This window comes from Pan troglodytes, chromosome 7, assembly GCF_028858775.2.
Source record: "Pan troglodytes isolate AG18354 chromosome 7, NHGRI_mPanTro3-v2.0_pri, whole genome shotgun sequence".
NCBI lineage: Eukaryota > Metazoa > Chordata > Mammalia > Primates > Hominidae > Pan > Pan troglodytes.
This window is the reverse complement of record NC_072405.2, coordinates 127,161,824-127,172,951: the sequence shown is the minus strand read 5'-3', so window position 1 is coordinate 127,172,951 and position 11,128 is coordinate 127,161,824. Positions and strand designations below refer to the sequence as shown.

The window sequence follows — 11,128 nt, the reverse complement described above, 5'->3', positions numbered from 1 at the left end:
TGAACATTCACACTAATGTCTTTCTGTGCCTGGTTTATTTCACTTAATGTCTTCCAGTTCTATCCATGTTGCAGCAAATGAAAGGACTTTTTTTTCTTTTTTATGGCTGAAAAATATTATCTTGTGTATGTGTACCACATTTTCTTTACCCATCTATCCACTGATGGACACTTACGTTGATTCCATATCTTGACAATTGTGAATCTTGCTGCAATAAACGTGAGAGGGCAGATACCACTCTGATGTACTGATTTCCTTTTTTTTTTTTTTTTTTTTTTTTGGTATTTACTCAGGAGTGGGATTGCTGGCTCATATGGTGGCTCTATATTTAGGTTTTTAAGGAATCTCTATACTGTTCTTCACAGTGCTGTACTAACATACATTCCTACCAACAGTGTACGAGTGTTCCTCTTTCTCCACATCTTTATCAGCATTCATTATTGCCTGTATTTTGGATAAAAGCCATTTCAACTGGGATGAGATTATACCTCATCCTAGTTTTGATTTGCATTTCTCTGATGATTAGTGATGTTAAGCATTTTTTCATATACCTGTTGGCCATTTGTATGTCTTTTTTGAGAAATATCCATTCAGGTCTTTTGCTCAATTTTAATTGGATTATTTTCCTATTATATTGTTTGAACTCCTTATATATTATGGCTATTAATTCTGTGATAGATGAGTAGTTTGCAAGTATTTTCCCCCACTTGATGGGTTGTCTCTTCACTTTGTTGTTTGCTTTGCAGAAGGTTCTTAGCTTGGCATGATCCCATTTGTCCATTTTTGCTTTGCTTGCCTATGCTTTTAAGGTCTTACTAAGAAATATTTGGTTCTGGAGCATTTCCCTAACGTTTTCTTCTAGTAGTTTCAATAGTTTCAAATCTTAGATTCCAGTCTTCAAGCCATTTTGTTTTGATTTTTTTAATATGGCAAAAGATAGTGATCTGTTTCATTCTTCTACATATAGTTATCTAGTTTTTCCAGAACAATTTTTGGAAGAGACCATCCTTTTCCCAACGTATGTTCTTGGCAGCTTTGTCAGAAATTAGTTGACTGTATATGTATTGATTTATTTATAGGTCCTCTATTCTGTTCCGTTAGTCTATGTGTCTGTTTTTATGCCAGCACCATGCTGTTTTGTTTACTATCACTTTGTAGTATAATTTGAAGTCAGGTAATGTGATGCCTCCAGCTTTATTCTTTTGCTCAGGATTGCTTTGGCTATTCTTGGTCTTATTGTGGTTCCATATAAATTTTAGGATTTTTTTCCTCTTTCTGTGAAGAATGTCATTGATATTTTGATAGGGATTACATTGACTCTGTAGATTGCTCTGGGTAGTATGGAAATTTTAACAATATTGATTCTTCCAATCCATGAACATGGAATATATTTCCATTTTTGTGTGTCCTCTTCAATTTCTTTCATCACTGGAAAGATCTCTACAATAAAAACAAAAGTAAATTTCTTCGTGGTACAAGTAAGTCTTTTAAGATAAGAAATTTTAAGATTCCTCCCAAACAATACTGAAAATTTCCAAAAGGCAGTTATTATCTCTGTTATATTAATCATTATATCCAGAGCCCAACGCGTAGCAAACAGAAGACCCTCTATAATATAGGTTGACTGAATAAATGAACCTCTATATTTTATGGAGTTAGTTTGAGGTTTTTATGTTACTTTCATCCCTACAGAGCCATAAAATGAATTTTTTGGTGGGGGCACACAAAATTGCACCACGACAGCTTTTTTCTTTAAAACAAGCACAAGAATAAAGCTAAACGCAAATATTCACCGCACTGGGAAGCACTGCGCGTGCGCTATCTTACGCTATTGGCTAACACCGCAACTCTCAAAGACCCTCTCGCAAGAGAATCACCTTTGCGCTTGCTCAGTTGCGGACTCCACAAACAGAGGGCGGGTTCCAAAGAAAAGGAAATAGTCATTGCGCCTGCGCCGCTCCTTCTGGGGGCGGGGGGCTTGGGCTGGCTGCGCAGGCGCACAGGTACCATTTTGACCGTAAACATCCTGCCGATTTGAACCGAGGATTTGGGCGGCAGGAAGAGCCGCGGCGTAACGGCAGCCATCTTGTTTGTTTGAGTGAATCGGAAAGGAGGCGCCGGCTGTGGCGGCGGCGGGAGCTGCTCGGAAGCTACACCTCGCAAGGGCTCCCCCCTTTCCCCGCCCCCTCCCCCGACCCTTTTCCCCTCCCCGGGCCACCCAGCCCGCCCAACTCCCAGCGGAGAGCAAGGTAAGAGACTCGGCCGACCCCTTCTTTTCCTCCAGCTCCCTCCCCCCACCCTTTCCCCGCCGCTCTGCCGTCGGGGAGCCGGACTCCTGGGGGCGGGAGGGCGAGGGAGAAGGCAGCCCTCGCCGCGCCCACGCGTGCTGCCACCCTCCCGGCGCCCAAGCGGCGGCGCCACCCGCCCAGCCCCCTTCGCCCCGGGCCCGCCCTCGGCCCGGACCCATGCAGCTTGGGCCCGCATCATCGCTTGTTCGGTAACAAATGATTCTGATCCATTCTGAGATCTACAAAGGCTGTTACCCTGCAGGTCCATCTCACGTCCCCCAGGAGGCCGGGGAAACCCTGGGCTGTGGAGGGAGGGGAGGAGGTTTGAACGAGCCCGCTCTGGGGACCGGGCCGCCTACTCCGCGGGTAAAAATGGCTGTCTGGGAGGAGGCGGTGGCGGGCCCGGCGTCCGCGGTGCCAGCCCCGGGAGCAGCAGCCTTCTGCCGAACTCGGGTGCGGGGCTCAAGAAAGTGCGGACCTGGTGGGGCTGGGCGGGGTGGGGCGGGGGGTCGGCGGGTGCCCGTCGGCCAGTGACTGCTGCTGCCCTCCTGTTTTAAAAGGATAATTTTTACGTTGGGAATGCTAAATATTTCACAGACGCGTGGAAAAAGAGACGGAGGGAAGTTGCTTCTTTTTCCAAGGATATTTGCATAATTGGTTTTCCCCTGAACTTTTCTGATCATTCTTTAAAGTGATTAAGGATATCGGGTGTTGTAGAGACGCTCTGGGGGAGGTGTGTGTTTTTGATAAATGCTTGATGCCCTTTTCGTCGCTGAAAAAGGCTTTTTGCGAATGATCCGCTCTGATAGTGTGGGGTGACACTGTCGGGTTGTGCTGCCAGACTTAGCGGCCTTCTTCAAATTTGTAAGAGGGAAACCCTGGGGGATTTACTTGGTCACTCTGATTTGTTAGTGTCTTCAGCGTGAAAAAAAAAAAAACAGCGTTTGTGTGAAGAGTTTCTGGGAAAGGCTTGTGTTTATCGGCTTCTTTTTGCAAGGGAAAGTTAATCTTTGTTGTCATTATACTGGTTAGAAGAGTAATTGGTTTTCAGGCAAAAATTTCTATTTTCTTAAATTGGGTGTAAATGCCAGCGGGCTGTGCGAGTCTGTAGAATTTTGGAGACAGGCAGGAGAAGGTTTCTCAAATCGTGAAGTCATTAAATACCTTTGTTAATGTCGGAGGCAACTAATTATTTTTGGAAAGGCATTGATGAAGACATACGCCATATCTGATCTTCAAATAAGTTAGTTTGTATAGTTGAGGTGACAGCAGTGCATAACTAATAGACATAGTCCTTTTTTTATACACAAGTCAGAATTACGAAAGAATTTCTGGTGAATTATTTTGTGAAACATACAAATTATAAGAAACTCTTTTACAGTTTGGTACAGAATGGAAATTTTCTAATTCTTGAGAAATAAGGTTGTGTTTTTAGTTTAAATGTCAAACCAGAGTTGTTAGGCATGATTATACTGGCTGGTTAATGTTTTGCTGCAAGATTGTCTTCAGAGTTACTCTTCGCATCAGCAGTGGCACTATGTTAGGTGTGCCCTTGTATTTAATTTTCATAATCTTTTTTGGTGAATATTATCCCACTTTATAGTTGAGAAGTAACTTATTCACCGTTACAAAACAACTGAGCAAAGAGGGAGCTGAATTTGAACCTACGACTGTCTGATTGTAAAACTCTTGGTCAAAGGATGTTAGAACCAAAACAGAGGAGATTTCTAGTGTGCAGGGTTAGAAATATCTTCGGAGATCCTTCCCCCCACTCCCCTGAAGAGGTAGCTCCGTTCTGATCTGAGTTAGGTATTGATGTTTTCAAAGGTTAGGTAAACCACCAGATTTCAACCTTTCAGGTTTTCATAGTAGGGAAACTGAACCGCATAAAGGTTAGGCAGCTTAACTGCTAGTTAATGACAATAGCAGGATTATGTCTTTGCTTCTGAGATAGTAGTTTTTACTTTGAATAGGTGGTGTACATGTATGTCCCGGGTTAAAATATATGTGTGTGTGTGTGTATGTATATATATATATATCAAACAGTACAAAAAGGTAGGCCTCACTTGCCCTGCATACCTACTTTCCAGAGGTAACCAGTATCACCAGTTTCATGTGTACGCCACAGGTATTTTAAGCTTATTCAAGAACTCGTAAATATATAGAGAAAGAGCATTCTTTTTTAAAACTCCAACTTTTTTGCACTTAACCTGGAGATTTTCCATGTTAGTACAAATGTTGTATTCTTGTTTAAAGTTGTACTGTACAATTGTCCCTTGATATTAAAGGGGAATTGGTTCCAGGACCAAAACCACGAATGCTCAAGTCGCTTATATGAAATATTGTAGTATTTGCATATAACCTACTAACATCCCATATACTTCAAATCATCTCCATTTATGATATTACAATGTAAATGCTATGTTAATAGTTAATATAGTTGTTATAGTTTTTTATTAATAGTGTTTTTTATTATTGTGTTTTTTTGTCTCCCTCCTCCAACAATTTTTGATCCTGGGTTGGTTTAGTCCATGGATGCAAGAAGCCATGGATAAGGAGGACCGACTATATTCCGTTGTTTGGGTTTATTAATTTTTCATATCACTTATTGATGGCCAAGTAGGTTATTTCGAATGTTCTGTTCTGCTCTGGCAAGGCAGCATAGTGTTGTAGTTAGAAGTGTGGATTCTGAAGTTCAAGTTCCACTTCCATTAAATACTAGTGACATTTACTTATCTTCATCTGTTTTCTCCATCTCTAAAATGGGCCAGTAATTTACTTCTGTAGGACAGTCATGAAGAGGTTGGATACATAAAACACGTAGTGCTTAGTAAGTTTTCTTAGGATTTTTTCGTGTTTGGTTTTTTGGTTTTGTCTTTAGTAATATGCATCTCCAAGCATATCTTTGGTATTGATTACTGAAAGTGCAATTTCTGGCTAGAAAGTGTAAGTGAAATTTTTATAAAATGTTGTCATATTGTCCTTCAGAGAGGACAGTACCAATTTACACAACCACAGTCCTGCCATGCTTTCTAATGAGTGAAATATTGGTAATGACTGATACTATCCTAGAAGCATGAGCCTCAGTTTGATTCTTTGAAACAGTCTTAAATTGCCATTTTTTGTATTCTTGAATATGTTCTAAAATAGCAATCTTTCTGCTGTTTCACATCAGACTTTTATTTTTTAGGATCAATTGAAAAAAACTGCTTGCCGCTTTAGAAAAAAATGATTCTCAAATCATGAAATGCTAAGTTGTGCTGTGGTATCAAATGCAGATTTTCTGCACAGGGTTTTCATAAAGGATTTAGCAGAGTATAGAATCTTCAAAACCTAAACAGATTAATCGACTTTTTTAAAGATTGGATAAAGTTTGGTATTATCAAGGAAAAAAAAATTGGCTTAAAAGGCAATTATAATTACACTTTCTCCTTATTCAGATATACACCAGGAGTCGATCCACCACTGCTCCTCTGGCTTCCTTTAGTTATTAGAGTGATTTCCTCTTGCTAATTGTTTCCCACATTAATTTTAGCATCACTCTGCCTTCCTTAGCCCCATCCTATGCCAAACAGGCTTCTGTTTAGGAATCTCTGCCTCTGCATAGCTGGGATATTTTAGGCACGGTGCTCTGACCAGCAGCTGAAGTGCTGGCCAAGAGCTACTGACACCTGTTGAAAAATGCCAGTAGTTTTAATTTTTAAAACGTCTAAAATTTTTTACATATGCCAATTATGAGATCACTTGGTGGATCTTATTTACTTATTCATTAAGCACATATTTAGTAATTGTCATGCGACAGATAGTATTCTAGAAGCTTAATATTAAGGAGTTTTTTGTTTAGGATACAGTTGCTTGCTTCCATAGTGGAACTTGGGGCTTGTCCTGTACAACAGCGATTATATTTCTCAGAACATGCTGCTATGTTGGATTTCTGTAAAGTTCTCTAGATTTTATTTATAACATAGTAGGAGCAGCTTAAGTTTTGTGATAACATTTTAAGGCTTGAAGTGTAGGCACTGATTTGAAACATAGGAGGCTCTCTTCCGATATGGGAAGCATGTTTTAATCTATAAAATAACAAATGGCAAATAAAGCACCTTTGAGGTGTTATTTAATGCTCGTACCTTAAGAATATTTTGTCTGAGTTCTTAGTATAGAATATAGTATTTCTTCATTCTTTAATTTCTTTTTTTAGAAAAATAAACACAGGGTCTTGCTATATTGACCAGGGTGGTCTGGAACTCTTGCCCTCAAGCATTCCTCTTACCTTGGCCTCCCAAAGGGCTGGGATGGCAGGCGTGAGCCACCACCGCTAGCCAATTTCTTCCTTCCTTAACTCCAAATTTGGGAGGAAGAGTTTACAACATTAGACAGTTGACAAAGCCTGGTTTTTTTTCTTTTGAGAAAAAGTTTTTTTAGTATGAATTAATAATCCTTTGGGAACATTAGATTCAGAGAATGAGAATTTCAAGACTCTTTACTGTTAAGTGATGGAAATGGAGATGAAGCAAACCTGACTGCAGTAGTCTTGCACCACAGCCCCCCACCCTCCCAAATATTTTTGACATGTAAGAAATCTGTTGCTTGTGATACGCTTAACTAAAATATATTTTCTCTACATCATGGGAAAGAATTGGCACATTTTTATTTGAAAGTACAGTAAGCAAAATTCTTTAAGATGTACAGACTGTGAAAAAAATGAAAAATAATTACTCTGTATCTTTTAGAGAAAAGCTAATTCAAGAGATTTTAGTCCCACCTGCAGTGTAAGAGATCCAGCAGCATTTGATGTTGCCACTATTTTTTAATTTAGCTCTTATATTAAGTGTGTGGTGATAATGTTTTTGGCCTTAATTTGTATTTCTCAAATGCCTAGGATAATTGAACATTTCATGTTCTTATTTGTCATCAGTAAACCTCTTCTGTGAAATTTCTCTTCTTTGGCTCACTTTTTTTTTTCTTTTTATACAGAGTCTTGCTGTGTCACCCAGGCTAGAATGCAGTGTCGCGGTCTCAGCTCGCTGCAACCTCCACAGCCTGGGTTCAAGCAATCCTCCTGCCTCAGCCACCTGAGTAGCTGGGATTACGGGCACATGCCACCACACGTAGCAGTTTCTGTGTTTTTTAGTAGAGACAGGGTTTTGCCAAATTGTCCTGACTGGTCTTGAACTTCTGGCCTCAAGTGATCTGCCTGTCTCGGCCTGCCAAAGTGCTGGGTTTACAGGCATGAGCCAGCCTGCCTGGCCTCTTTTGCTTACTTTCTAATTGGAGTTTTTTTTTCTTCTTACCCCTGAAGTTTTGAGAATTCTTTACATATTCTATATCTGAGTTCTAGTCAGATGTGTGGTTTATATTTTTTCCCCAGTCTATAGCTTGTCTTTGCATTTCTTTCATAGAGCAGAAGTTTAATTTGATAAAGGCGAGTTTATTGAGCAAGAACTTTTCCTTCATGGGTTGTGTTTTTGATGTGTCAAAATTTTTACCAAGCTTTAGGTACTGAAGGTTCCCGTCTGCCATTTTTTAAAAGTTTTGTCTATTTTAAATTTTTATATAACGTGTGAGATTTAGGTGGAGGGTTTTTTCCTTGCCTTTTTTGTTTTGTGGGGGGTGTGTGCGTGTGTGCGTGCATGTTTTCTGGTCTTCAGATTGTATTTAATCACTCCAGCACCATTTGTTGAAAAATCTATCATTTCTCCATTAGATAGCTTTTGCATCTTTTAAAAAAAAAAAATTAGTTGAACTTAGTTGTGCGGGCTATTTCTGGGTTCTCAGTTCTGTTGCATTGACTGTGTTTCCTCTGCTAATACCAATCTTGAGTATTATAGCTATATAGTAAGTCTTGAAATCAAATAGACTAATTTTTCTCACTATTTTTCAAAATAGTTTTAGCTTTTTTAGTTTATTTGCTTTTCTATATAAATTTGATAATCTTGCCTATAAATATAAAAAACTCACTCATTTTGATAATTGTATTAAAGTTTCTTTAAAAACTAAACATATACTTAACAATACTTGTCAGCAGTCACACTTCGGGACAGTTGTCCTAGAGAAATGAAAACTTAATGTTCACCAAAAGTCTGTACATGAATATTTATAGCAGGTTTATTTGTAATAGCCAAAAACTGGAAACAACTAAATGTCCTTCAATAGGTAAATGTCCAAGCATATGGTGGTATATGAATCTCACGGAATGCTGTCCAACAGTAAAAGGGAATATACTATTGATGAACGTAACAACTTGGATCACAGAAGCATTGTGCTAGATCCAAAAAGCCATTTCAAGAAGTCACATACTATATGATTCATTTATATAATTTTCTCAAAACAACAAAATTAAGTCCAGTGTGGTGACTCAATGCCTGTAGTTCCAACTACTTGAGAGGCTGAGGGAGGAGGATTGCTTGAGCCTAGGAGTTCAAGGCTGCAGTGAGCTGTGATCACATCACTGCACTCCAGCCTGGGAGACAGAATGAGACCCCATCTCTTAAAAGAAAAAAAGTGACAAAATTAGAAATGTAGAACAGGTGGTGTTTGTCAAGACTTAGAAATGGCAGAGAGAGAGGGATGAATGTGATGAGTTTTGTAGTGATGGAATAGCTGTGTATCTTTTTGCAGTGGTGATTATACAAATCTGCATATGTGACAAAATGGTATAAAAGTCTGTAGACGCATTGAGTCAATGTCAGTGCCCTGGTTTTGGTACTATATTGTAGTTATTTAAGATGTCACCATTGGGAGAAACTAGGTTTAAAAAAGTACATGGGACCTGCTATCTGTATGACTCCCTGTGACTCTATTTCAAATTAAAATTTTAAAGTGCTTTTTATGTATTGTACATGCACTTGATTTTATTTCTGTAAAGCAAGGCATATATCATTTTCTAGTCGTGGACATTTTAGAAAAAAATCAGAACAATAGATTTGTTTTAAATCTGGAAATTCATTCTCTGAAGTAGATTTCTTTTAAATCCGTGAAAGAGGGAAATTAAATGATATAAAGGAAATATCCTGCAGTTAATGTACTCTTCTGAACTGGGGTTTTCAAGCGGCCTTTCTTAATACATTAGAGTGCTGAAGGAAAGTAGAATGTCAGTAACATATTTGTGATTCCAAGACTTTCAGTCATAAGATAAATCTGCTGTACCGTTGTCCCTGATTTAATATTTAAATTATAAGTAGATAAATGCTTTGTAAGTTCTTAAGTTAAGAAAACTGTATATAATTCTTTACCTTTTTTGAACTTCGTTTTTCTAAACTACCCACCTGTAAAATGGGGCCAGCCTATCTGCTTAGCTTTGCTTGGTGGAATATGAAATGCTTAGTACAGTACTTTTCATGTAGTAGCAATTTTACAGATAATTTATCCCAGAATCGCGATTTTTAATGGCATTCTAAAAATGGAAATTTCCACAGATTTTTATCTGTGCCTGAGTATCTTTCTTCATAGATTTTCTTTTCTTGCCATGAAAAATATATTCTCTAGCTTTTGGCCAGTAAACAGACTATTTCCACTGTCAATCAAGACAGAAATGAAACAAGGCATGAAAGCAATTTGACTCTTGTCCCTTTTACTTTCAGCTCTTAGTATTTTGGGGTCTATTTTTTTTCCTCTCAAAATTAGAACAATAGATTTGTTTTAAATCTGTTGTTTTTAAAATACATATTAAACATTTACTCAAGCATTTTATAGTTTTCATATTAAAGAGAGAAGAAAAATTTTAAATTTCTTATGTCTTGATAAGTATTTAAATTGTCAGATGATATTTACATTAACTTTTTTTTCCCCTCTTAGGTTTTCTTCTGTTTTCATAGCCAGCCAGAACAATGTTCTACGCACATTTTGTTCTCAGTAAAAGAGGGCCTCTGGCCAAAATTTGGCTAGCGGCCCATTGGGATAAGAAGCTAACCAAAGCCCATGTGTTCGAGTGTAATTTAGAGAGCAGCGTGGAGAGTATCATCTCACCAAAGGTATGTTTGATGTTGACATTTTTATTCACTTTGTTGATTGTTTATTGATATGTGTAATAGAACTTCTAAAACAGTTTTTTTAGGTAGGGGCATTGGAGCGCAAGGAAAATCCTTAGAAATGTTTCTTTATTATGTGAAGTCCTTATCACCTCTAGATAGACTTGATATGATTACAGTATGATTCTCTTTTTCTTTAAAAAAAACTCTAAGTGCATATATTTTGATTTGCCTATTTTTAATGGCAAATAAGCATCAGTCAGGGCAGTGCCCAAATATTGTTTCTGATCTGTTCCTCAGAGGAGCTTTTATTTGAGACCGTCTCAAAAAAAAAAAAAAAAAAAAAAAACCGACGTGGAAGTGCTGTAAATGCATATTACTTAGTATAATAAGCCAATCTAAAAAGGCTACATATTATATGATTGCAGCTATAGGACACTCTGGAAAAGCCAAAACTATACAAATGAGACAGTAAAAAGATGGTAGGTTGGGGAGAGAATGGAGGGTTGAGTAGGCAGAGCACAGACTATTCTTTTTAGAGCAGTAAAACTGTTCTGCATGGTAGTATAATAGTTAAATGCCATTTACATTTGTACAAACTAATAAAATGTATAACACCACGTGTGAACCCTGATGTAAACTAAGGACTTTTGGTAATGATGTGTTAATATGTTTATCGATTTTAATAAATGAAACACCGATGGGAGGTGTCAATTGTGGGGAGGATTATCTGTGTGTGAGGAAGGGGGTGTTTATAAGAAATCTGTGCCTTTTCGTAAGTTTTGCTCTATTTCCTGGATGCAGCCTTCTAACAATCATTGTGTTAGTTTTTATGTATATACACAAAGAAAACTTGTGTACATGTACACAGGA

General features: G+C 38.1%; 2 protein-coding genes across 6 annotated transcripts in view; one reads left to right on the top strand and one right to left on the bottom strand.

Moving 5' to 3' along the window:
* Nucleotides 1-256: 256 nt before the first annotated feature.
* LOC129135621 (uncharacterized) lies at nucleotides 257-2,556 on the bottom strand. Its single transcript, XM_054656476.2, has 2 exons — nucleotides 1,878-2,556; nucleotides 257-1,440 (listed from the first exon to the last, which is right to left on the bottom strand). Exons 1-2 carry the CDS (start codon nucleotides 2,554-2,556, stop codon nucleotides 1,256-1,258), a joined length of 864 nt encoding a protein of 287 aa, XP_054512451.2. The 3' UTR covers nucleotides 257-1,255.
* The window catches only part of RAD21 (RAD21 cohesin complex component), a 28,989-nt gene continuing 19,817 nt past the window's right edge, over nucleotides 1,957-11,128 (top strand). The window contains exons 1-2 of one of the 5 annotated variants that reach the window (XM_009455794.4): nucleotides 1,957-2,249; nucleotides 10,083-10,258. In XM_009455794.4, coding sequence (XP_009454069.1) covers nucleotides 10,115-10,258 — 144 coding nt within the window. In that variant the 5' untranslated portion in view covers nucleotides 1,957-2,249; nucleotides 10,083-10,114. 5 annotated transcript variants of the gene reach the window in all.

What these genes read in the sequence shown, in the direction of transcription:
- LOC129135621 (XM_054656476.2), bottom strand. Translation starts at nt 2,556, where the DNA reads ATGGACCTGCAGGGTAACAGCCTTTGTAGATCTCAGAATGGATCAGAA. An exon ending in GCAACTGAGCAAGCGCAAAG is followed by an intron (nt 1,441 to 1,877) that starts GTGATTCTCTTG and finishes TTTTTATTGTAG; the next exon opens with AGATCTTTCCAGTGATGAAA.